At 55.1% G+C, this 27,818-nt stretch overlaps 1 protein-coding gene across 1 annotated transcript; it reads right to left on the reverse strand.

Moving 5' to 3' along the window:
• Positions 1-27,559, reverse strand: LOC120935806. The gene is made up of 6 exons (XM_040347867.1): positions 27,471-27,559; positions 16,577-16,667; positions 15,754-15,858; positions 15,510-15,617; positions 3,404-3,829; positions 1-971 (listed from the first exon to the last, which is right to left on the reverse strand). The coding sequence occupies exons 2-6, from the start codon at positions 16,608-16,610 to the stop codon at positions 328-330; spliced, it is 1,317 nt and encodes a 438-aa protein (XP_040203801.1). The 5' UTR covers positions 16,611-16,667; positions 27,471-27,559; the 3' UTR covers positions 1-327.
• Positions 27,560-27,818: the final 259 nt, after the last annotated feature.

Genomic DNA, 27,818 nt, shown 5'->3' on the forward strand with positions numbered 1-27,818 from the left:
TGGATTGTTCTACAGCAAATTTATTCTATACAATGCTATATACAACTATCTACCCTTTGGTAAGATGGATAAAAATTGAATGAAGACAATGTGGAGGGAGAGGTCATTGGGAGATCAGAGATCTTCCGTCCAGCATGCAGAGCCGTATCTTCTGAAGCACAGTCCTAGCAGGATGGTCAGCTGGTGACAAGGAGGCTCAGGAAGCCGGGACCCGAGTTCTCACTCTCCGAGGGAATCATCTTCCAGAACGGAAATCCAGCTACCTGCATTTTGGAACTTTATGTTTGTCTTCTAAAGACATTGCTACAGCGGTTCCATGACAGTCACTCAGCGACGCCCCTTTTTGGGTGTATGTTCTGGAGAAATCTGAGATTTGCTGCGCCTTCGGACCCGTCTCCAATGCGGTCCTCTTCTGGCATCTACTGGCAGCGGGGAGCTGTCGCTGGCACTGTCGCTGGGTGTGGGGGAAGGCGATACTTGGTGAACATCGAGATGGTGTAGGACTTGCTGCATGCCGTTCATACACTGCTTGTTGTGTTGTTGCTGCTGCTCGGCCAACAAGAGCAGGTTGGAGGAGAGTTTGTCCAGGATGGTGTTCTGCTGCTGCATGCTTTGTGACAGGACGGCCATGCTCTCGCTGAACGAATTCTGGAAGGATTTTACATTTTTATTTAATGCTTTCACATTGTTATTGAGAATATTTAGTTTTTGGGCCAAGGTTCTGCGAAAGTGGCTCTGTTCTGCATAGATCAGGCTTGTATGATCCCTCAGACTTGTCTGCTGCCTCCGGCTGCTCACGTGATCTTGCTTGAGAGACAACGAGCCGTCCCTGGTGGGTTCCTCCGTCTCAGCATCTGCCTCTTCTGGGAAGTCGTCCTGATCTTCATTATGGCCGCTAGGACAGTCTTCACCTTCTGTGTTCCCCGCCTCGTCTTCTTCAGCAAGATCGTGAAAGTCTGAGCTCTCATGTTCTGCCGGGAGAAAAACAATCATTTAATGTATGAAGAGTGTGAGACTTACCTTCTATTGTAGGAATATGCCCCTCCCCCCCCCATTTATAACACTGCTCACCATTACTAGATTTTCATTGTGGGAAATACGGATTCCAAACACCATCTATAAAGCTGCTCAATGTTACGTTTTAGATGGAAAGGACGTTCCTCGCTATCATGGAAGAAGGGAACTTCCTCATTATCATGGAAGAAGGGGAAAAAGGGACGTTCCTCATTATCATGGAAGAAGGGACGTTCCTCATTATCATGGGAGAAGGGACGTTCCTCATTATCATGGGAGAAGGGACGTTCCTCATTATCATGGAAGAAGGGACGTTCCTCATTATCATGGAAGAAGGGACGTTCCTCATTATCATGGAAGAAGGGACGTTCCTCATTATCATGGAAGAAGGGACGTTCCTCATTATCATGGAAGAAGGGACGTTCCTCATTATCATGGAAGAAGGGACGTTCCTCATTATCATGGAAGAAGGGACGTTCTTCATTATCATGGAAGAAGGGACGTTCTTCATTATCATGGAAGAAGGGACGTTCCTCATCATCATGAGAGAAGGGACGTTCCTCATCATCATGGGAGAAGGGACGTTCCTCATTATCATGGAAGAAGGGACGTTCCTCATTATCATGGAAGAAGGGACGTTCCTCATTATCGTGGAAGACCGGTAGAAAGGGACGTTCCTCATTATTGTGGAAGACCGGTAGAAAGGGACGTTCTTCATTATCATGGAAGAAGGGACGTTCTTCATTATCATGGAAGAAGGGACGTTCTTCATTATCATGGAAGAAGGGACGTTCTTCATTATCATGGAAGAAGGGACGTTCTTCATTATCATGGAAGAAGGGACGTTCTTCATTATCATGGAAGAAGGGACGTTCTTCATTATCATGGAAGAAGGGACGTTCCTCATTATCATGGAAGAAGGGACGTTCCTCATTATCATGGAAGAAGGGACGTTCCTCATTATCATGGAAGAAGGGACGTTCCTCATTATCATGGAAGAAGGGACGTTCCTCATTATCATGGAAGAAGGGACGTTCCTCATTATCATGGAAGAAGGGACGTTCCTCATTATCATGGAAGAAGGGACGTTCCTCATTATCATGGAAGAAGGGACGTTCCTCATTATCATGGAAGAAGGGACGTTCCTCATTATCATGGAAGAAGGGACGTTCCTCATTATCATGGGAGAAGGGACGTTCTTCATTATCATGGAAGAAGGGACGTTCTTCATTATCATGGAAGAAGGGGAGAAGGGACGTTCTTCATTATCATGGGAGAAGGGACGTTCTTCATTATCATGGAAGAAGGGACGTTCTTCATTATCATGGAAGAAGGGGAGAAGGGACGTTCTTCATTATCATGGAAGAAGGGACGTTCCTCATTATTATCATGGAAGAAGGGGACAAAAGGACGTTCCTCATTATTGTGGAAGAACGGTAGAAAGGGACGTTCCTCATTATTGTGTTAAAAGCGATGTGCCTCATTAATCATGGAAGAAGGGGAGAACAAGGACCAGATGGAGGAATGAGAGAGCAGGATGGGTGACCTAGAACAAGGAGCAGATGGAGAAATGAGAGAGCAGGGTGGGTGACCTAGAACAAGGATGAGATGTAGGAAGTGAGAGAGTGGGGAGGGTGACTTAGAACAAGGAGCAGATGGAGAAATGAGAGAGTGGGGAGGGTGACCTAGAACAAGGAGCAGATGGAGGGATGAGAGAGCAAGGTGAGTGACCTAGAACAAGGAGCAGATGGAGGAATGAGAGAGCAGGGTGGGTGACCTAGAACAAGGAGCAGATGGAGGAATGAGAGAGCAGGGTGGGTGACATAGAACAAGGAGCAGATGGAGGAATGAGAGAGAGAGTGGGGAGGGTGACCTAGAACAAGGAGCAGATGGAGGAATGAGAGAGCAGGGTGGGTGACCTAGAACAAGGAGCAGATGGAGGAATGAGAGAGAGTGGGGAGGGTGACCTAGAACAAGGAGCAGATGGAGAAATGAGAGAGCAGGGTGGGTGACCTAGAACAAGAATGAGATGTAGGAAGAGAGAGTGGGGAGGGTGACTTAGAACAAGGAGCAGATGGAGGAATGAGAGAGAACAAGGAGCAGATGGAGGAATGAGAGAGCAAGGTGGGTGACCTAGAACAAGGAGCAGATGGAGGAATGAGAGAGCAGGGTGGGTGACCTAGAACAAGGAGCAGATGGAGGAATGAGAGAGAGAGAGAGAGAGAGAGAGAGAGAGAGAGAGAGAGAGAGTGGGGAGGGTGACGTAGAACAAGGAGCAGATGGAGGGATGAGAGAGCAAGGTGAGTGACCTAGAACAAGGAGCAGATGGTGGGTTACAAAGAACACGGATGATTGAACAGAAGCAGCCTATAACATTGGTGTCACCCACCGGCCACTCGTCCTGAGTCAGTGGTGCCAGGTACCCCGGGGGCGACATCAGTGGCGATTATTTTCTCCATCACACGCTCATACGGCCAGAAAGAGATATGGAGCCGGGAGGCACCTCCGGACGTTCTGCGGTGCTTGTCGATTCTGTTCAGCTTCTCCTTCACTTTGCGCTTAATATCGGCAAATCTTTTCTTACAGTTCTGCACGGATCGCGGGCAGGCGGACACCGCGTTCACCGCAGAGGTGATCTCTCTCCACAAGGCGTTCTTCGCTACCGTTGAATGCCGGGCCGCCAATCTGCCGAACAGCTTCTCGTAGTGCGGCATAACACTCTTTATCAGGACGTCGTTCTCCTCGTCTGAAAACCGGATGTTCCGCTGACGCTCTGCCCCTTGTTGCGATTGGCTGGAATCATCTGGAAGAAAGTCTGGGAGAAAAATTGGATTTTTGTACATACCATAAAATTAATTTCTAGAAAAATCATTAAGACAGAAATTCAGATACTATTGGGTTATATACGACAGATGGCAGAGTTCTGGCAGATAGGGGTAGTCTGTGCCCGCTCTTGGCCACACAAGAACAAAGTTCACTCTACACTCAGCGCTGGTGATCACAGGGTTAATCCACTCCCAGGTGTCAGGTCACCTGTGGTCAGATGACAAGTGCACCCCGTTGGAGGCAGGGGTGCACCACAAGGTAGTGAACCCTATAGCAGACTGCTGCGGATGGATCACAGAGTGGATATGGACACAAACAGGGATCCGATAGGAAGCTTGAGCCCAAGATTCCCCAGGGCGCCGGGTCTAAGACCCAGCTGGTATTCACCAGAGCCTCTAGTGGCGAGGATGGCCTTCTCTGCAACTGGATCCAGGTCACGGCCCCTGGAGTCCCCTAGGTTACGCTCCGTAGGGAGAGGGGAAGCAGCCACTCAGGACACAAGCCGAGGTTCGGGGCAACAAGCAGACGAGGATAACCAAGGGACAGGGTCACAGGCAAACAGGAGTAGTCGGAGACAAGCCAAAAAATAAAAAATAAAATAAAAATCGGTACACAGAGATAACGCAACACCCGGCAAGCAGGAACACAAATGCTAACAAACAACGTTGATCAGCAATGCAGACCTACAGTGCACTGGTTAATATAGAGTTTATGGAATGGCCTGGGGTGGAGCCATACAGGGAGGAGAGATGATAAAGGCAGCCAGGTGAGGGGGCCTGGCCTCGAAGAGGAACACATGGAGAGCAAGGTCAGCTGCCAGAGATTACTGCATATCCATGACACCAGGTTGGCACACAGCCAGGGATAATCCACTCCCAGGAATAATCCACCCACAGGATGGCACACATCCAGGCATAATCCACTCACAGGATGGCACACAGCCAGGCATAATCCACTCCCAGGGATAATCCACCCACAGGATGGCACACAGCCAGGGACAATCCACCCACAGGATGGAGGCTGCAGGACTGGCAATGTAGAAAGCAGGAGCTGAGATGGCAAACCATACAACTGCCTTTCTTCCACCACGTTTCAACAGATAAATGCCTCAGAGACCCCCCCCCCCCTTGTGTGATGAACCTTCCGTCCTCAAACAAAACTTGGTCCGCACCATCCAAGACTCTCCAGCCTCCCCCAGTCAACAGACAACACCTCCGCGTAGAGTGGCAAAGAACAAACCGATTTTATTATCACACATGGACCCCCCCCCCCACCCTTGGATTCAGGGCGGGTTAAAAACTGTCCAATGACAATAGACACACAGGTCAGGTGTATACAAGCTCGTCACAGCAGGGGGTCCCCCCCCCCTCCCTCCACATGGACTCCTCCAGCAGCCCACCCCCCGATAAGCTTAAATACACCTGACCTGTGGGTCTATTGTCATTGGACAATACACATCACATCAACCACTCCGGCTAACTGTTGGGGAGTGACCGTCACCTTCTCACCATGGGCCCCTAGAACTACTGCAGGTCTTGGACCATCTGTCCGGTGGCCAGCGCTTCAGCTGGAGGAGTCTCTTGTAACTCCAAAGATGCTGCGGTTGGTGATGGGCAGAGCCCAGTGAAGTTTGGCCCTGATACCAACTCTTCTGCTGGAGGCTCACCAGGTTGTTCTTCCTGAGCAGAACAGTCTACCAAATCCCCAATCTCTATAACTGGTGTCTGGGGCTAGAGATTCACCATCTCCTGTCTGTCCGTAGAACGAAGAAGAGGTTACTGGTGCTGGGCAGAGCTCAATGGATGTCTGGCCCTGGTGCCAGCTCTCCTGCTGGGTTAGTGGCATCATTCTGGGGTGCCATCTGCTGCTGGGAAGGGACCATCTCCTTCTCACCCTGGGCCTCCTGGACTGCCACAGGTGTAGGGCAGAGGTCTTGGACCCTCTGTCCAGTTGTCAGCGCTTCAGAAGTTTCTGGTGACGCCACAGATGCTGCTGGCAGAAAATCCCAGGTCTCCGTCAGTATTGTGGGAGAAAGGCCAACTGCCTCTTCTCTCCGGGAGGCTGAAGCTGCTGTTGGTGCTGGGCAGAGGCTAGCAGGGCGCTCTGCCCTGTTGTCAGCACTTCAGCTTTGGAGACGGCAATCTCTGGAGTTTCCACGGTCGATTCTCTGGCATGCTGCTGAACACATTCTAGCAGTTTCCTGTATGCCCTTTCCAGATGCTGTTCCTTCCTTATCAAATAGACCAGGTTTAAGCTCTGAGACCCCTGCAAGACCGAGCATAGTGTTCTCGCAGGTCTTCAAGGGTAGGTTCCCCTTCATTGCCAAACACAAAACAATCTGTAAGGCTCTCCCACAGCAATCCAGGGCCACCAAAGTCGTATCCCTCCAGAGAGCGTTCCGTTTTCTCCCCTAAATATTCCTCCTCCGCGTGCCATTGCAGAGCCCGATAACGATTGTCCAGCTCTATCTCCTACTGGACCAGCCTGTCCAACTCAGTCACCCATTTCTCCTAGGAGCGCTCTCCCAGGAATTGCATCCATAACTCCCATTGGTCAATGGGCTGCTGCGCTGGGGTTGGAAAGCACTTGCCCTGTTACGTACAAGCAACCTGGAGGGCTCTAATCCAGCGTCTTACCTGAATCTGCTGCCTGACCTCCAGGTATTCATCCGCTGACACAGACCGCATGTATGATGAAAGGACGATCTGCAGCAGCCCCGGGAACTCCGATGCCAGATCCACTGGGGTGACTGAAGGCCGCTATCCGATCTTGGATCCAGGTGGAGGTTTGGACGTCTCTACACAGCCAGGAAGCACGATCCCTCTGCTGGCAACCAGTTGTGACGAACCCAGGACTATCCGCGGTCAATGCGTTCTTTGTCCAGAACCAGCACTATCCAAGACTCTATACCCCCCCCCCCAGTCACAAGGGGGGGGGGTCTTTTTATTTGAGATCTCACACAAATATATTCACAAGGGTGACAATATAAACTGTAACCAGAAACCCAACTAACATGAGCTAATTATCTAATCCTTTAGACAGCCTAGGTGACTCAGAGACATGACCTTTAGGACAGACTTGCCGTCTTTTAGCTCAGAAGACACAATCAACATTATCATAAATAGAAAACACAGAAAACCTTCTCACCATAGCAGAGTTCATTATCACAAACAACAATGGGTGAAAGACTCTTAGAGCCCACACTAGACTTATTAACAATAAACACATTATAGCTGACGAAAGACAGACAGGTGGGTGGAGTTGATGGCATCAGCATCTTCTATGAGCCCCAACATTATGAAGCCATCACTATAATATGGCCTATACAGGGTTCCCGGAGTCTGTGTTTTGGGGGGACATGGACTTGAATCCAAAGTAACATAACTTTGAGGCCCCCAGGCATACACCTCACAGGGAGTATTGTTCCCTTAAAGTCCAGGGCCCATAATCAGAAGGCAAGAGGCCGGCATTCAGTCCTCTCCAGAAGCCTCTGTCTTGGCTAGGTCTGCCACACATCCCATAATATACGTTTCTTCCAAGGCAGACAGACACAAACAATGGAATACAGCCACACCCCAAACGATCACGGCAGAGTACATAACACAGCAGGGGACAGCTCTCTGGGGTGTAAGGGAGGTAGAGACCGTGACAACCCCTCCCCCTTTTTTTATAACATGTACTCCAAAGACATGCTGGTAGGTTAATTGGCCCTAGCGCAAGTGCGTTGAGATCCTACGGGGTAAATGACAGCGCTATATCAAGATGCAACTCAACTCAACGTGAAGGAGGCCTCAACAGGCCTCGTGCCTTGTACATGTGCTAGTTCCCCAGCAGAACCATCCTGGTGTTCATAGAACGGTTATTTGCCAGACGCGTGTGTATTGAAGCTCATTCCAGCAGGGCATCACCTTGGGGTACAGAAGTCGTTGGTCTCGGCCCACAATTGAACCGCTGGGAGGATAATTTGATCCACTACCATTGCCTCTCCACCAAAGTGAAGCTGTGGAATTAGACTCCCCCCTAGGGGCAATTAGCATGCAGGTGCCCCCTCTGTCTGCATCTATAGCAATGGGGCTGGGGTGCCCTTCCTGTATGACCCCCACCTGTTTTGCAAAGCAAGAGATGCTACCCTAAACCTCGGGGAACTGGCGGGGTCGGCATGAACCTTTACACAGTTAACGGGATAAATCCTTGATGAACTTGTGTCCTGTCTCAATTCTGTCCCGGATTTCTGCTCTACTATCAGAGAGTATCTCTGGGTCACACCCCATAGAAACTGACAATTAAGTTCTCCCACATCATTCCCTAGCAGAATGTCCGCAGGAAGTCCTGCCATTACCCCAACAGAACAAAGTTTCTCCCCAAACCCGCAATTCAGGAGAACTGTAGCCTTTGGGATGTTTTTCCTGGAGCCCCCTGCTAGTTTGATAGAAAATCCGGGGCCCATCCTAATCGCTGCCGGATTCATGACACAGGGATCAGCGATGGTCAGAAAGGCGCCTGTGTCGCGAAAACCAAAATGACATTTCTTCCATCTATGGAGACCTCCTGCAAATGCTGCTGTCTTTTCTCTGGGTAGCTTAGCGTAAGTGGACGAACCCCATAGACTCCTTGAGGGGTGTCAGTGGCTGTTGGAGGCATCCATTCACTTTGGGGGGGGTGAAAAAAAAAAAAAAAAAGCTCCTCCTCCAGTGGTAGTTTAACATAGTTGAACGAACGAGTGGGGCAGCGGTTCCTGGGGCAGCTGGCCTGGAAGTGCCCGGTCTGGTTACAACCATAGCACAGACGCTCCTGGGGTGGGCCAGATGGTCGGGCCCAGTAGAGAGGGTTACAGGCTGGGAAGCCGGAGGAGCAGCCAGCGGCACCAGTACCCACCAGCAGTACCAGTACCCACCAGCAGTACCAGTACCCACCAGCAGTACCATCCAGCGGTAGCTGCCAACAGTACCAGCCCTGGAGGACAGCCAGCAGCAGCCACCAGCCATATCCGCCTGGGGGGACAGCAGCAACCAGCTGCAGGATTCCTGAGAAAGAAGTGAAGATCGAGGTAGTTTAAGGTGCAGGTAAACCGCTGTGCATCAGTGTGAAAGCAGGCTTAGGGCCCTTTCACACGATCGGTCCAATCGGGACTGCCTGTCTGTTGGGCCCTCCATTCACCTCTATAGAGTGGCAGATGTAAACAGCCTTGTGTCTGTTTACGCCCACCTATCTGCAATCCGATCTGCTTAAGGGGGGGGGGATCTGTCCCCTTCTGTCTGGGCGGATCAGGGGGGGGGCCCATAGAGTAGAGCGGGCTGCGTCTGTGTCTGCTCTACATGTGCAGAGTGGACACAGGCCGGCCATCCGCCCGCTCTTCTCATTGTGGCCTGCGACCAGTTATCAAGTCGCTAAAGTGGCCCTCGCTCCTCGAAAGGTTGGGCACCCCTGGGTTAGGGCCTGTTCTCCCTCCAGCCAGCGCCGGCAGGCCCAGGATATCTAGTGTGCATACATTTTGAAGGATGGTTCAGAGTGACAAGAAAGGTCCCGGAATTGGATCCGGTGGGTTTCTGGGGTTACAGCAAAGTGTTGTAGCACAGTCTGTTTAACCATAGGGTAGTCCCGATTCCATTGGGTGTCCATTGTCCAGCAACTGCACCACCTTCCAGCAGGCCGGCCAGGTGCCGCACCCAGTCTGTACGGGGTACATTCACTAGTTGACATAGATGCTCGAAGTCCTGGAAAAATCCTTCCACATCCCCCGTAGCTTCACAAAAGGGCTTAAAGTCCTTAGGAGTCACCCTTGGTGGGTCAGGTCCAAGAGCTCTTGGGCTGGAGAGAGAATGAATCCTCTGAGGTCTACCCTGGTTTCCCCCTCATGAGCTCTCCAGATTGCATCCCGCCTGTCCTCCAAGGTGGCTTTGGAGCCCATGATGACCATCTCCCCCTCATACCAGGCGACCCAGGGGCTTGAAACAGCAGAGGGAGTGTGTTCCGTCTCAGGCTGAAGACCACCCATGCTGTCAGCTCCTTGCAGGTTGTCTTCAATGGTGGTGACCAGCTCATCTTTGGACAGACCCCTACAGCCAAGGCCTCGTTCCCGGGGCTTCTCTTGCAAATTTGCCACAGTCCAATTCTTATATTCACTACCCCGGGCTAGGTCCAGCGCTAGGGGGGGGGTATTGCTTTCCATTATCCCCTTCCGCAGTCTGATCCCACTGCTGACACCAGCTGTGACGGAGATGTGGGTGGAACAGACACACGCGGAGAGAAGGAGCACCCACAAGCTTTTATTTAACGGTAGAGGGGGTTACCACACAGCCAGGTAGCAGTTATCACAGCCGGGCAAAACAAGAGTCCGTAACACAGAAAAAATCCACAGCGGGGTAGCAAAGTCCGTGCTGGTAAGGGGTAATCCGTGCCAGGCTGGCCAAACAAGAGAAATAGCAGGGTTTTGGCAGATGGGGTAGTCCGTGCCCAATCTTGGACACACAAGAACAAAATTCGCTTTACTCACAGGGTTAATCCACTCACCTCACGGGACGCCACACAGCCAGGGATAATCCACTCACAGGACGGCACACAGCCAGGGATAATGCACTCCCAGGGATAATCCACTCACAGGACGGCACACATCCAGGGATAATGCACTCACAGGGATAATCCACTCACAGAACGCCACACAGCCAGGGATAATCCACTCACAGGACGATACACAGCCAGGGATAATCCACTCCCAGGGATAATCCACTCACAGTACGCCACACAGCCAGGGATAATGCACACACAGGATGCCACACAGCCAGGGAAAATGCACACACAGGACGTCACACAGCCAGGAAAAATGCACTCACAGGACGATACACAGCCAGGGATAATGCACTCCCAGGGATAATCCACTCACAGTACGCCACACAGCCAGGGATAATTCACTCACAGGACGCCACACAGCCAGGGATAATGCACTCACAGGACGCCACACAGCCAGGGATAATGCACACACAGGATGCCACACAGCCAGGGAAAATGCACACACAGGACGTCACACAGCCAGGAAAAATGCACTCACAGGACGTCACACAGCCAGGGATAATGCACTCACAGGGCGCCACACAGCCAGGGATAATGCACACACAGGACGCCACACAGCCAGGGATAATGCACACACAGGACGCCACACAGCCAGGGATAATCCACTCACAGGACGGCACACAGCCAGGGATAATCCACTCCCAGGGATAATGCACACACAGGACGCCACACAGCCAGGGATAATCCACACACAGGACGCCACACAGCCAGGGATAATCCACTCACAGGACGCCACACAGCCAGGGATAATCCACTCACAGGACGCCACACAGCCAGGGATAATCCACACACAGGACGCCACACAGCCAGGGATAATCCACTCACAGGACGCCACACAGCCAGGGATAATCCACTCACAGGACGGCACACAGCCAGGGATAATCCACTCCCAGGGATAATGCACACACAGGACGCCACACAGCCAGGGATAATCCACTCCCAGGGATAATGCACACACAGGACGCCACACAGCCAGGGATAATCCACTCACAGGACGGCACACAGCCAGGGATAATCCACTCACAGGACGGCACACAGCCAGGGATAATGCACTCACAGGGATAATCCACACACAGGACGCCACACAGCCAGGGATAATGCACTCCCAGGACGGCACACAGCCAGGGATAATCCACTCACAGGACGCCACACAGCCAGGGATAATCCACTCCCAGGGATAATGCACACACAGGACGCCACACAGCCAGGGATAATCCACTCACAGGACACCACACAGCCAGGGATAATCCACTCACAGGACGCCACACAGCCAGGGATAATCCACTCACAGGATGCCACACAGCCAGGGATAATCCACTCACAGGACGGCACACAGCCAGGAATAATCCACTCACAGGACGGCACACAGCCAGGGATAATCCATTCACAGGACGGCACACAGCCAGGAATAATCCACTCACAGGACGGCACACAGCCAGGGATAATCCACTCCCAGGGATAATCCACACACAGGACGCCACACAGCCAGGGATAATCCACTCCCAGGGATAATCCACACACAGGACGCCACACAGCCAGGGATAATCCACTCACAGGACGCCACACAGCCAGGGATAATCCACTCCCAGGGATAATCCACACACAGGACGCCACACAGCCAGGGATAATCCACTCCCAGGGATAATCCACACACAGGACGCCACACAGCCAGGGATAATCCACACACAGGACGCCACACAGCCAGGGATAATCCACACACAGGACGCCACACAGCCAGGGATAATCCACTCACAGGACGCCACACAGCCAGGGATAATCCACTCACAGGACGCCACACAGCCAGGGATAATGCACTCCCAGGGATAATCCACTCACAGAACGCCACACAGCCAGGGATAATGCACACACAGGACGCCACACAGCCAGGGATAATCCACTCCCAGGGATAATGCACACACAGGACGCCACACAGCCAGGGATAATCCACTCCCAGGGATAATGCACACACAGGACGCCACACAGCCAGGGATAATCCACTCACAGGACGCCACACAGCCAGGGATAATCCACTCACAGGACGCCACACAGCCAGGGATAATGCACTCACAGGACGGCACACAGCCAGGGATAATGCACTCACAGGACGGCACACAGCCAGGGATAATGCACTCACAGGACGGCACACAGCCAGGGATAATGCACTCACAGGACGGCACACAGCCAGGGATAATCCACTCACAGGACGGCACACAGCCAGGGATAATGCACTCCCAGGGATAATCCACTCACAGAACGCCACACAGCCAGGGATAATGCACACACAGGACGCCACACAGCCAGGGATAATCCACTCCCAGGGATAATGCACACACAGGACGCCACACAGCCAGGGATAATCCACTCCCAGGGATAATGCACACACAGGACGGCACACAGCCAGGGATAATCCACACACAGGACGCCACACAGCCAGGGATAATCCACACACAGGACGCCACACAGCCAGGGATAATCCACACACAGGACGCCACACAGCCAGGGATAATCCACACACAGGACGCCACACAGCCAGGGATAATCCACTCACAGGACGCCACACAGCCAGGGATAATCCACTCACAGGACGCCACACAGCCAGGGATAATGCACTCCCAGGGATAATCCACTCACAGAACGCCACACAGCCAGGGATAATGCACACACAGGACGCCACACAGCCAGGGATAATCCACTCCCAGGGATAATGCACACACAGGACGCCACACAGCCAGGGATAATCCACTCCCAGGGATAATGCACACACAGGACGCCACACAGCCAGGGATAATCCACTCACAGGACGCCACACAGCCAGGGATAATCCACTCACAGGACGCCACACAGCCAGGGATAATGCACTCACAGGACGGCACACAGCCAGGGATAATGCACTCACAGGACGGCACACAGCCAGGGATAATGCACTCACAGGACGGCACACAGCCAGGGATAATCCACTCACAGGACGGCACACAGCCAGGGATAATGCACTCCCAGGGATAATCCACTCACAGAACGCCACACAGCCAGGGATAATGCACACACAGGACGCCACACAGCCAGGGATAATCCACTCCCAGGGATAATGCACACACAGGACGCCACACAGCCAGGGATAATCCACTCCCAGGGATAATGCACACACAGGACGGCACACAGCCAGGGATAATGCACTCACAGGACGGCACACAGCCAGGGATAATCCACTCCCAGGGATAATCCACTCCCAGGACGCCACACAGCCAGGGATAATCCACTCCCAGGACGCCACACAGCCAGGGATAATCCACTCCCAGGACGCCACACAGCCAGGGATAATCCACTCCCAGGACGCCACACAGCCAGGGATAATCCACTCCCAGGACGCCACACAGCCAGGAATAATGCACTCACAGGACGGCACACAGCCAGGGATAATGCACTCACAGGACGGCACACAGCCAGGGATAATGCACTCACAGGATGCCACACAGCCAGGGATAATGCACTCACAGGACGGCACACAGCCAGGGATAATGCACTCACAGGACGCCACACAGCCAGGGATAATGCACTCCCAGGACGCCACACAGCCAGGGATAATCCACTCCCAGGACGCCACACAGCCAGGGATAATGCACTCCCAGGGATAATCCACTCACAGAACGCCACACAGCCAGGGATAATGCACACACAGGACGCCACACAGCCAGGGATAATGCACTCCCAGGACACCACACAGCCAGGGATAATCCACTCACAGGACGCCACACAGCCAGGGATAATCCACTCACAGGGATAATCCACTCACAGGACGCCACACAGCCAGGGATAATGCACTCACAGGACGCCACACAGCCAGGGATAATGCACTCCCAGGGATAATCCACTCACAGGACGCCACACAGCCAGGGATAATCCACTCCCAGGGATAATCCACTCACAGGACGGCACACAGCCAGGTATAATGCACTCCCAGGGGCAATCCACTCCCGGGATGGCACACAGCCAGGGGCAATCCACTCCCGGGATGGCACACAGCCAGGGGCAATCCACTCACAGGATGGAGGCTGCAGGTCTGGCAATATAGAAAGCAGGAGCCGGGATGGCAAACCATACAACTGTCTTTCTTCCAGCACGTTTTAACAGATAAATGCCTCAGAGACACTCCCCCCCCCCCCACCCTTGGATTCATGGTGGGGTTAAACTGTCCAATGACAATAGACACACACAGGTCAGGTGTATTCAAGCTCATCAGCAGCTTGTCCCCCCTCCCTCCACATGGACATCCATCCCATAATATATGTTTCTTCCAAGGCAGAAAGACAAAAACAATGGAATACAGCCACACCCCAAACGATCACAGCAAAGACTACATAACACAGCAGGTGACAGCTCTCTGGGGTGTAAGGCACAAGGAGGGGCAAAGACCGTGACACTCCTCCTCCTACCTGAACCACTCCCCATACTTCCAGCATGACCGCAAAACCACCCTCCTCTGACTAGAAAGGGTTCTTTACAGAATAAAACCCCAAAACCAGGTTTTCTTGACATGAGATTCAAGCAGGAAATAAAATTGAAGACCCAACAACCCAAATTACACAGCGGTTCCAGGCTACAGGCAGCAGCTCCAGACATGAGTTTTCATGGACGTCAGATTCCTTCTGACATCCTCGACCCACTCAGCCAAGATATGGTCATGCAGAGTCATGACCAGGGCAGAAAATAAAGTAGGGCCTGCCAGAGAACCCAGATCCCTTCTGAAGGCCTCAGCCAAGATATGGTCATGACCAGGGTGGTATACAAAGCACGGCCTGCCAGAGAACCCAGATCCCTTCTGACATCCTCGACCCACTCGGCCAAGATATGGTCATGACCAGGGTGGTATACAAAGCACTGCCTACCCGAGAACCCAGATCCCTTCTGAAGGACTCAGCCAAGATATGGTCATGACCAGGGTGGTATACAAAGCACAGCCTGCCAGAGAACCCAGATCCCTTCTGAAGGCCTCAGCCAAGGTATGGTCATGACCAGGGTGGTATACAAAGCACGGCCTGCCAGAGAACCCAGATCCCTTCTGAAGGACTCAGCCAAGATCTAGTAGCCCCTTCCTCTGATCTCACCAGTGTCAGCATTCAGCTCCAAGTCCCAGGAATCTTCCTCCGGCTCATTCTTCACAACGATATTCAGGTAAGATGATTCGGAAACATCGGGGGTGTACGAGGGCCCGCCTACCAGACACAAGAGACAGATGGGCGGTCACTGTGAGGACCTATCAAGTCAGGAGGACTCAATCCCTTTCTAATACCACCCCCCCCCCCACTCCACAGGAAGGAGAGGACATTTCCTCCATCCATCATCTCTCACCTCGCTTTTTCTTCACCGACTTCTCCCGCTGAGACTTCCTCTGTGCACCCCGTCCAGCCTTCGACGGAAGCTTCACTGCATTCTGAGAAGCACCAGAGTACCGACCTAAGAGGAGACAACTGCTGTCACTGATCACCACATAATACATCACAACCAACCATGCTAGATACACGCCCAACCAATGATACCACCACACCCCCCCACCGCTTAGACATCACCCCCAACCATCACTACTCCCTCCCCTTATACATCACCCCCAACCATCAATACGCCCTCCCCTTATACATCACCCCCAACCATGCTACATACACGCCCAACCAACGATAAAACCCCCCCCCTCCCCTTATACATCACCCCCAACCATGCTAGATACACACCCAACCAATGATACCACCACCCCCCCCCCACCGCTTAGACATCACCCCCCAACCATCAATACTCCCCTCTGTATACATCACACCCAACCATGCTAGATACACGCCCAACCAACGATACACCCCCCCCCCCACCCCCCCGCTTAGATATCACCCCCAACCATCAATACTCCCTCCCCTTATACATCACCCCCAACCATCAATACTCCCTCCCCTTATACATAACTCCCAACCATGCTAGATACACCCCCACCATACTCCCCTCTGTATACATCACACCCAACCACGATAACCCCTCCCCTTATACATCACCCCCCAACCAACAATACTCCCTCCCCTTATACATCACCCCCAACCATCAATACTCCCCTCTGTATACATCACTCCCAACTATGAGACCCCCCCCCCCCCTCCTCTAAACCATATGCACAAGTGTAAGGAGGACTCACCCAGAGAGTTGAGGAAGAGGAAGTTGTCCTCCATGTTGCTCAGGAAGATCAGGGGAAGACACAATCTGCCATCCTTCTTCTCACCTCACACCTAACATCAGAGGAGAACACTTTGTAAATGGCAGACAATACTGCAGCAGCAGAAGTGAGACTCTATAGATCAGGAGGGTGGGGGGGGGGTGTACAATCCGAGTTCTGGCTTCCATTCATTGTGTACAATTGTGATGATCTCTGCGATTGGTCACAGCTATCACATGGTACAGACAGGGCCAATCACAGCTCTCACAATAATACACAGTGACAATGTATGAAATGATTGGCGAGAGGCCGTTATCACGCGGCCTTCAGTCTGTATACAATCTATAGGGAGGGTCCTGGATTTGCAGGGAGTGTCCCCCAGATTCAGAGGGAGCGCCCCAGATGTGAAAGAATGTCCCGAATTTGAAGGGAGCGCCCCAGATGTGGAGGAATGTCCCGAATTTGAAGGGAGCGCCCCAGATGTGGAGGGAGCGCCCCAGATGTGAAAGAATGTACAGAATTTGAAGGGAGCACCCCAGATGTGGAGGGAGCGCCCCGAATTTGAAGGGAGCGCCCCAGATGTGGAGGAATGTCCCGAATTTGAAGGGAGCGCCCCAGATGTGGAGGAATGTCCCGAATTTGAAGGGAGCGCCCGAGATGTGGAGGAATGTCCCAAAATTGAAGGGAGCGCCCCAGATGTGGAGGAATGTCCCGAATTTGAAGGGAGCGCCCCAGATGTGGAGGAATGACCCGAATTTGAAAGGAGCGCCCCAGATGTGGAGGGAGCGCCCCAGATGTTAAAGAATGTCCAGAATTTGAAGGGAGCGCCCCAGATGTGGAGGAATGTCCCGAATTTGAAGGGAGCGCCCCAGATGTGGAGGAATGACCCGAATTTGAAAGGAGCGCCCCAGATGTGGAGGGAGCGCCCCAGATGTTAAAGAATGTCCAGAATTTGAAGGGAGCGCCCCAGATGTGGAGGAATGTCCCGAATTTGAAGGGAGCGCCCCAGATGTGGAGGAATGACCCGAATTTGAAGGGAGCGCCTGAGATGTGGAGGAATGTCCAGAAAGTGAAGGGAGCGCCCCAGATGTGGAGGGAGCGCCCCAGATGTGAAAGAATGTACAGAATTTGAAGGGAGCGCCCGAGATGTGGAGGAATGTCCCGAATTTGAAGGGAGCGCCCCAGATGTGGAGGAATGTCCCGAATTTGAAGGGAGCGCCCCAGATGTGGAGGAATGACCCGAATTTGAAAGGAGCGCCCCAGATGTGGAGGGAGCGCCCCAGATGTTAAAGAATGTCCAGAATTTGAAGGGAGCGCCCCAGATGTGGAGGAATGTCCCGAATTTGAAGGGAGCGCCCCAGATGTGGAGGAATGACCCGAATTTGAAGGGAGCGCCTGAGATGTGGAGGAATGTCCAGAAAGTGAAGGGAGCGCCCCAGATGTGGAGGGAGCGCCCCAGATGTGAAAGAATGTACAGAATTTGAAGGGAGCGCCCGAGATGTGGAGGAATGTCCCGAATTTGAAGGGAGCGCCCCAGATGTGGAGGAATGTCCCGAATTTGAAAGGAGCGCCCCAGATGTGGAGGAATGTCCCGAATTTGAAGGGAGCGCCCCAGATGTGGAGGAATGACCCGAATTTGAAAGGAGCGCCCCAGATGTGGAGGGAGCGCCCCAGATGTGGAGGAATGTCCAGAATTTGAAGGGAGCACCCCAGATGTGGAGGAATGTCCCGAATTTGAAGGGAGCGCCCCAGATGTGGAGGGAGCGCCCCAGATGTCGCTTCCGCCCTGCTATGGTATGGAGATGGGTGGGGGACCCTCATCTTCCTCTCACTCGTATCCATACCCAGCAAGGAAGAGGACCCGATCGCCTCTGCCGCTACTGACGGCTCCGGTAAGCGGCGGAGGGCGTGGGAGAGTGACGGGAGCCCCCCTCTTCCGCCGCCGATAACGGTGATCTTGCGGCGAATCCGGGAAAACCCAGGACCAGCGCGTTCTAAAGGTCCAGCGTCAGAGCTGTAAAAGACGTCAGACGCCGGCAAAGGGCGTTAAACGCGATATAACGAGGCTGAGCGCTGTGTTAGAGGAAGGAACGCCGGACGAGGCCTTTATCCTTATGGGAGCCCATTGATTTGAATAGAAGTCGCATCAAGATGATCCAACTTGAGGTGCCCCCTTGTGTGCTGAGAATCTTGAAGGGGAACCCCGCTAAAAAATAAATTGCGCAAGGTGCCCCCCCCCCCCCCCAAGAGGATACCAGACCCTTCGGTCTGCTATGGATCTCAATGGGAACCCCACAAAAAAAAAAAAAAAAAGGCGTGGGGGTTCCCCCCAGATCCTTATCTGAGCACGCAGCCCGGCAGGTTAGGAAACGGGGGCGAGGTTGGTGCTTTGGGGTATGGGGGGCTCCGCGTCCCCCCACACCAAAGCACCTTGTCCCCGTGTTGATGAGGACAAGGGCCTCTTCCCGACAACCCTGGCCGTTGATTGTCAGGAGGGCTTATCAGATCCCGACCTCCCCCACCCTAGGTGAAAGAGTATGGGGGGGTACATCGTACCTTTACCCATTCACCTGGGGAAAAAAGGTGTCAATAAAAAGCACTCTTCTCCCGCATCTTCTGCCGGGCTCCTCCACCATTTTCTGCTATTTTACTAACAGCGGCCCGGTCTTCTCCGTCATCCTCTTCTCACGGGTTTACGCTCTCTCCCGCTGTAAACCCTGTGTACGCAATGACTCGTATAGGCATGGGGCGGAGTCACCGGGTGATGTGACCAATTCCCCCCGCCCCTTATGACGTCACAGTCCTGGGGCATGATGGGGGGGTCACATCACCCGGTGACTCCGCCCCATGCCTATAGAAGTCGTTGGGCACATTACATCGGGCGAGAGCGTCGAGTCAACGTTGGAAGAGGACGACGGAGGAGACCGGTCACCCGCTAGCAAAAGAGCAGAAGATGGCGGAGGAGCCCGGGAGAAGACACAGGAGAAGACCGGGCACCCGCTAGCAAAAGAGCAGAAGATGGCGGAGGAGCCCGGGGAGAAGACACCGGAAAAGACCGGGCACCCGCTAGCAAAAGAGCAGAAGATGACGGAGGAGCCCGGGAGAAGACACCGGAGAGCGGGAGAAGACCGGGCACCCGCTAGCAAAAGAGCAGAAGATGGCGGAGGAGCCCGGGAGAAGACACCGGAGAGCGGGAGAAGACCGGGCACCCGCTAGCAAAAGAGCAGAAGATGGCGGAGGAGCCCGGGAGAAGACACCGGAGAGCGGGAGAAGACCGGGCACCCGCTAGCAAAAGAGCAGAAGATGGCGGAGGAGCCCGGGAGAAGACACCGGAGAGCGGGAGAAGACCGGGCACCTGCTAGCAAAAGAGCAGAAGATGGCGGAGGAGCCCGGGAGAAGACACCGGAGAGCGGGAGAAGACCGGGCACCCGCTAGCAAAAGAGCAGAAGATGGCGGAGGAGCCCGGGGAGAAGACACCGGAGAAGACCGGGCACCCGCTAGCAGAAGAGCAGAAGATGGCGGAGGAGCCCGGGAGAAGACACCGGAGAAGACCGGGCACCCGCTAGCAGAAGAGCAGAAGATGGCGGAGGAGCCCGGGGAGAAGACACCGGAGAAGACCGGGCACCCGCTAGCAGAAGAGCAGAAGATGGCGGAGGAGCCCGGGAGAAGACACCGGAGAAGACCGGGCACCCGCTAGCAGAAGAGCAGAAGATGGCGGAGGAGCCCGGGAGAAGACACCGGAGAAGACCGGGCACCCGCTAGCAGAAGAGCAGAAGATGGCGGAGGAGCCCGGGAGAAGACCGGGCACCCGCTAGCAGAAGAGCAGAAGATGGCGGAGGAGCCCGGGAGAAGACACCGGAGAGCGGGAGAAGACCGGGCACCCGCTAGCAAGAGAGCAGAAGATGGCGGAGGAGCCCGGGAGAAGACACCGGAGAGCGGGAGAAGACCGGGCACCCGCTAGCAGAAGAGCAGAAGATGGCGGAGGAGCCCGGGAGAAGACACCGGAGAGAGGGAGAAGACCGGGCACCCGCTAGCAGAAGAGCAGAAGATGGCGGAGGAGCCCGGGGAGAAGACACCGGAGAAGACCGGGCACCCGCTAGCAGAAGAGCAGAAGATGGCGGAGGAGCCCGGGAGAAGACACCGGAAAAGACCGGGCACCCGCTAGCAAAAGAGCAGAAGATGGCGGAGGAGCCCGGGGAGAAGACACCGGAGAAGACCGGGCACCCGCTAGCAGAAGAGCAGAAGATGGCGGAGGAGCCCGGGAGAAGACACCGGAGAAGACCGGGCACCCGCTAGCAGAAGAGCAGAAGATGGCGGAGGAGCCCGGGGAGAAGACACCGGAGAAGACCGGGCACCCGCTAGCAGAAGAGCAGAAGATGGCGGAGGAGCCCGGGAGAAGACACCGGAGAAGACCGGGCACCCGCTAGCAGAAGAGCAGAAGATGGCGGAGGAGCCCGGGAGAAGACACCGGAGAAGACCGGGCACCCGCTAGCAGAAGAGCAGAAGATGGCGGAGGAGCCCGGGAGAAGACCGGGCACCCGCTAGCAGAAGAGCAGAAGATGGCGGAGGAGCCCGGGAGAAGACACCGGAGAGCGGGAGAAGACCGGGCACCCGCTAGCAAGAGAGCAGAAGATGGCGGAGGAGCCCGGGAGAAGACACCGGAGAAGACCGGGCACCCGCTAGCAGAAGAGCAGAAGATGGCGGAGGAGCCCGGGAGAAGACACCGGAGAAGACCGGGCACCCGCTAGCAGAAGAGCAGAAGATGGCGGAGGAGCCCGGGAGAAGACACCGGAGAGAGGGAGAAGACCGGGCACCCGCTAGCAAAAGAGCAGAAGATGGCGGAGGAGCCCGGGAGAAGACACCGGAGAGCGGGAGAAGACCGGGCACCCGCTAGCAAAAGAGCAGAAGATGGCGGAGGAGCCCGGGAGAAGACACCGGAGAAGACCGGGCACCCGCTAGCAAGAGAGCAGAAGATGGCGGAGGAGCCCGGGAGAAGACACCGGAGAGCGGGAGAAGACCGGGCACCCGCTAGCAAAAGAGCAGAAGATGGCGGAGGAGCCCGGGAGAAGACACCGGAGAGAGGGAGAAGACCGGACACCCGCTAGCAGAAGAGCAGAAGATGGCGGAGGAGCCCGGGAGAAGACACCGGAGAGCGGGAGAAGACCGGGCACCCGCTAGCAAAAGAGCAGAAGATGGCGGAGGAGCCCGGGAGAAGACACCGGAGAAGACCGGGCACCCGCTAGCAGAAGAGCAGAAGATGGCGGAGGAGCCCGGGAGAAGACACCAGAGAGCGGGAGAAGACCGGACACCCGCTAGCAAAAGAGCAGAAGATGGCGGAGGAGCCCGGGAGAAGACACCGGAGAGAGGGAGAAGACCGGGCACCCGCTAGCAAGAGAGCAGAAGATGGCGGAGGAGCCCAGGAGAAGACACCGGAGAAGACCGGGCACCCGCTAGCAGAAGAGCAGAAGATGGCGGAGGAGCCCGGGAGAAGACACAGGAGAGAGGGAGAAGACCGGGCACCCGCTAGCAGAAGAGCAGAAGATGGCGGAGGAGCCCGGGAGAAGACACCGGAGAAGACCGGGCACCCGCTAGCAAAAGAGCAGAAGACGGCGGAGGAGCCCGGGAGAAGACACCGGAGAGCGGGAGAAGACCGGGCACCCGCTAGCAGAAGAGCAGAAGATGGCGGAGGAGCCCGGGAGAAGACACCGGAGAGCGGGAGAAGACCGGGCACCCGCTAGCAAAAGAGCAGAAGATGGCGGAGGAGCCCGGGAGAAGACACCGGAGAGAGGGAGAAGACCGGGCACCCGCTAGCAAAAGAGCAGAAGATGGCGGAGGAGCCCGGGAGAAGACACCGGAGAAGACCGGGCACCCGCTAGCAAGAGAGCAGAAGATGGCGGAGGAGCCCGGGAGAAGACACCGGAGAGCGGGAGAAGACCGGGCACCCGCTAGCAAAAGAGCAGAAGATGGCGGAGGAGCCCGGGAGAAGACACCGGAGAGAGGGAGAAGACCGGGCACCCGCTAGCAAAAGAGCAGAAGATGGCGGAGGAGCCCGGGAGAAGACACCGGAGAGAGGGAGAAGACCGGGCACTCGCTAGCAGAAGAGCAGAAGATGGCGGAGGAGCCCGGGAGAAGACACTGGAGAGCGGGAGAAGACACCGGAGGAGACCGGGCACCCGCTAGCAAAAGAGCAGAAGATGGCGGAGGAGCCCGGGAGAAGACACCGGAGAGCGGGAGAAGACCGGGCACCCGCTAGCAAAAGAGCAGAAGATGATGGAGGAGCCCGGGAGAAGACACCGGAGAGCGGGAGAAGACCGGGCACCCGCTAGCAAAAGAGCAGAAGATGGCGGAGGAGCCCGGGGAGAAGACACTGGAGAGCGGGAGAAGACCGGGCACCCGCTAGCAAAAGAGCAGAAGATGGCGGAGGAGCCCGGGAGAAGACACTGGAGAGCGGGAGAAGACACCGGAGGAGACCGGGCACCCGCTAGCAAAAGAGCAGAAGATGGCGGAGGAGCCCGGGAGAAGACACTGGAGAGCGGGAGAAGACACCGGAGGAGACCGGGCACCCGCTAGCAAAAGAGCAGAAGATGGCGGAGGAGCCCGGGAGAAGACACTGGAGAGCGGGAGAAGACACCGGAGGAGACCGGGCACCCGCTAGCAAAAGAGCAGAAGATGGCGGAGGAGCCCGGGGAGAAGACACCGGAAAAGACCGGACGCCCGCTAGCAAGAGAGCAGAAGATGGCGGAGGAGCCCGGGAGAAGACACAGGGGAGCGGGAGAAGACCGGGCACCCGCTAGCAAAAGAGCAGAAGATGATGGAGGAGCCCGGGAGAAGACACAGGGGAGCGGGAGAAAAGTCGGAAGAGAACGACTGTGTTCCTCGCTGTGATTGGTCGGTTTTCAGTTGGAGGGGGAGGGGTGGGTGGGAGGTTCAGGATCTCCAGAGGATCACTGAGGGGGCGGAGCACAGCTGGTGATCAGACATGGAGGAGGAGGGAAACTCTGTGTGTGCGTCAGGAAATGAGGAGTCGTTGTCACTCAAACTATCAGATCACTGAGAGCGGGGGAGGGGGGAATAGATCAGGGATCAGTCCCTATTGGTGGGTGGAATGGGGGAGGGGGGAATAGATCAGGGATCAGTCCCTATTGGTGGGTGGAATGGGGGAGGGGGGAATAGATCAGGGATCAGTCCCTATTGGTGGGTGGAATGGGGGAATAGATCAGGGATCAGTCCCTATTGGTGGGTGGAATGGGGGAATAGATCAGGGATCAGTCCCTATTGGTGGGTGGAATGGGGGAGGGGGGAATAGATCAGGGATCAGTCCCTATTGGTGGGTGGAATGGGGGAGGGGGGAATAGATCAGGGATCAGTCCCTATTGGTGGGTGGAATGGGGGAGGGGGGAATAGATCAGGGATCAGTCCCTATTGGTGGGTGGAATGGGGGAGGGGGGAATAGATCAGGGATCAGTCCCTATTGGTGGGTGGAATGGGGGAGGGGGGAATAGATCAGGGATCAGTCCCTATTGGTGGGTGGAATGGGGGAGGGGGGAATAGATCAGGGATCAGTCCCTATTGGTGGGTGGAATGGGGGAGGGGGGAATAGATCAGGGATCAGTCCCTATTGGTGGGTGGAATGGGGGAGGGGGGAATAGATCAGGGATCAGTCCCTATTGGTGGGTGGAATGGGGGAGGGGGGGAATAGATCAGGGATCAGTCCCTATTGGTGAGTGGAATGGGGGAGGGGGGAATAGATCAGGGATCAGTCCCTATTGGTGGGTGGAATGAGGGAGGGGGGAATAGATCAGGGATCAGTCCCTATTGGTGGGTGGAATGGGGGAGGGGGAATAGATCAGGGATCAGTCCCTATTGGTGGGTGGAATGGGGGAGGGGGGAATAGATCAGGGATCAGTCCCTATTGGTGGGTGGAATGGGGGAGGGGGGAATAGATCAGGGATCAGTCCCTATTGGTGGGTGGAATGGGGGAGGGGGGAATAGATCAGGGATCAGTCCCTATTGGTGGGTGGAATGGGGGAGGGGGGAATAGATCAGGGATCAGTCCCTATTGGTGGGTGGAATGGGGGGGGGGGGGAATAGATCAGGGATCAGTCCCTATTGGTGGGTGGAATGGGGGAGGGGGGGAATAGATCAGGGATCAGTCCCTATTGGTGGGTGGAATGGGGGAGGGGGAATAGATCAGGGATCAGTCCCTATTGGTGGGTGGAATGGGGGAGGGGGGAATAGATCAGGGATCAGTCCCTATTGGTGGGTGGAATGGGGGGGGGGGGAATAGATCAGGGATCAGTCCCTATTGGTGGGTGGAATGGGGGGGGGGGGGAATAGATCAGGGATCAGTCCCTATTGGTGGGTGGAATGGGGGAGGGGGGGAATAGATCAGGGATCAGTCCCTATTGGTGGGTGGAATGGGGGAGGGGGGAATAGATCAGGGATCAGTCCCTATTGGTGGGTGGAATGGGGGAGGGGGGGAATAGATCAGGGATCAGTCCCTATTGGTGGGTGGAATGGGGGAGGGGGGAATAGATCAGGGATCAGTCCCTATTGGTGGGTGGAATGGGGGAATAGATCAGGGATCAGTCCCTATTGGTGGGTGGAATGGGGGAGGGGGAGAATAGATCAGGGATCAGTCCCTATTGGTGGGTGGAATGGGGGAGGGGGGGAATAGATCAGGGATCAGTCCCTATTGGTGGGTGGAATGGGGGAGGGGGGAATAGATCAGGGATCAGTCCCTATTGGTGGGTGGAATGGGGGAGGGGGGAATAGATCAGGGATCAGTCCCTATTGGTGGGTGGAATGGGGGAATAGATCAGGGATCAGTCCCTATTGGTGAGTGGAATGGGGGAGGGGGGAATAGATCAGGGATCAGTCCCTATTGGTGGGTGGAATGGGGGGGGGGGGGGGAATAGATCAGGGATCAGTCCCTATTGGTGGGTGGAATGGGGGAGGGGGGGGGAATAGATCAGGGATCAGTCCCTATTGGTGGGTGGAATGGGGGAGGGGGGAATATTTCAGGGATCAGTCCCTATTGGTGGGTGGAATGGGGGAGGGGGGGGAATAGATCAGGGATCAGTCCCTATTGGTGGGTGGAATGGGGGAATAGATCAGGGATCAGTCCCTATTGGTGGGTGGAATGGGGGAGGGGGGGAATAGATCAGGGATCAGTCCCTATTGGTGGGTGGAATGGGGGAGGGGGGGAATAGATCAGGGATCAGTCCCTATTGGTGGGTGGAATGGGGGAGGGGGGAATAGATCAGGGATCAGTCCCTATTGGTGGGTGGAATGGGGGAGGGGGGAATAGATCAGGGATCAGTCCCTATTGGTGGGTGGAATGAGGGAGGGGGGAATAGATCAGGGATCAGTCCCTATTGGTGGGTGGAATGGGGGAGGGGGGAATAGATCAGGGATCAGTCCCTATTGGTGGGTGGAATGGGGGAGGGGGAATAGATCAGGGATCAGTCCCTATTGGTGGGTGGAATGGGGGAGGGGGGAATAGATCAGGGATCAGTCCCTATTGGTGGGTGGAATGGGGGAGGGGGGAATAGATCAGGGATCAGTCCCTATTGGTGGGTGGAATGGGGGAGGGGGGGAATAGATCAGGGATCAGTCCCTATTGGTGGGTGGAATGGGGGAGGGGGGGAATAGATCAGGGATCAGTCCCTATTGGTGGGTGGAATGGGGGAGGGGGGGAATAGATCAGGGATCAGTCCCTATTGGTGGGTGGAATGGGGGAGGGGGGAATAGATCAGGGATCAGTCCCTATTGGTGGGTGGAATGGGGGAGGGGGGGAATAGATCAGGGATCAGTCCCTATTGGTGGGTGGAATGGGGGAGGGGGGAATAGATCAGGGATCAGTCCCTATTGGTGGGTGGAATGGGGGAATAGATCAGGGATCAGTCCCTATTGGTGGGTGGAATGGGGGAGGGGGAGAATAGATCAGGGATCAGTCCCTATTGGTGGGTGGAATGGGGGAGGGGGGAATAGATCAGGGATCAGTCCCTATTGGTGGGTGGAATGGGGGAGGGGGGAATAGATCAGGGATCAGTCCCTATTGGTGGGTGGAATGGGGGAGGGGGGAATATTTCAGGGATCAGTCCCTATTGGTGGGTGGAATGGGGGAGGGGGGGGAATAGATCAGGGATCAGTCCCTATTGGTGGGTGGAATGGGGGAGGGGGGAATATTTCAGGGATCAGTCCCTATTGGTGGGTGGAATGGGGGAGGGGGGGGAATAGATCAGGGATCAGTCCCTATTGGTGGGTGGAATGGGGGAATAGATCAGGGATCAGTCCCTATTGGTGGGTGGAATGAGGGAGGGGGGAATAGATCAGGGATCAGTCCCTATTGGTGGGTGGAATGGGGGAGGGGGGAATAGATCAGGGATCAGTCCCTATTGGTGGGTGGAATGGGGGAGGGGGGAATAGATCAGGGATCAGTCCCTATTGGTGGGTGGAATGGGGGAGGGGGGAATAGATCAGGGATCAGTCCCTATTGGTGGGTGGAATGAGGGAGGGGGGAATAGATCAGGGATCAGTCCCTATTGGTGGGTGGAATGGGGGAGGGGGGAATAGATCAGGGATCAGTCCCTATTGGTGGGTGGAATGGGGGAGGGGTATAAGAAGGTTTTCATGTTATAAACAACCATTGAGAGAGATTTATACCACAAAACATTATTATATATATATATAGAGATCATCACATGACTCCTCCTCCCCCATGAGAGAAGGCGGGAGACTCACAACACTCTGTACTGTATATATATAGAGAAGAGGGGGAGGTATCCCATAGCAACCAACAAGGGGAGGAGTCCTGTGACATCAGAGATAAACATTAGAGAGGATTCCCCTCCGTACCCCAAATTCTACTCACCACACGGGGGAGATCATCACACCGGATATCCGCTCCACCATCCGCACTGCATGCCGGGACATCCCTCCCATCCACCGACTCCTCCCACCGCTCCGGAGACACGCCTTCCTCCCCATCCACCGCCATACTAACCCGACTCCTCCCACCGCTCCGGAGACACGCCTTCCTCCCATCCGCCGCAATACTAACCCGACTCCTCCCACCGCTCCGGAGACACGCCTTCCTCCCATCAGCCGCCATACTAACCCGACTCCTCCCACCGCTCCGGAGACACGCCTTCCTCCCATCCGCCGCCATACTAACCCGACTCCTCCCACCGCTCCGGAGACACGCCTTCCTCCCATCCGC

This window comes from Rana temporaria, chromosome 4, assembly GCF_905171775.1.
Source record: "Rana temporaria chromosome 4, aRanTem1.1, whole genome shotgun sequence".
NCBI lineage: Eukaryota > Metazoa > Chordata > Amphibia > Anura > Ranidae > Rana > Rana temporaria.

Excerpts from the sequence above, each read along its gene's own strand:
- LOC120935806 (XM_040347867.1), bottom strand. The coding sequence starts at position 16,610 with ATGGAGGACAACTTCCTCTTCCTCAACTCTCTGG. Across the intron at positions 15,618-15,753 it reads GTCGGTGAAGAAAAAGCGAG|GCGGGCCCTCGTACACCCCC; the intron begins GTGAGAGATGAT and ends TGTGTCTGGTAG. Across the intron at positions 972-3,403 it reads TGACTCAGGACGAGTGGCCG|AACATGAGAGCTCAGACTTT; the intron begins GTGGGTGACACC and ends TTCTCCCGGCAG.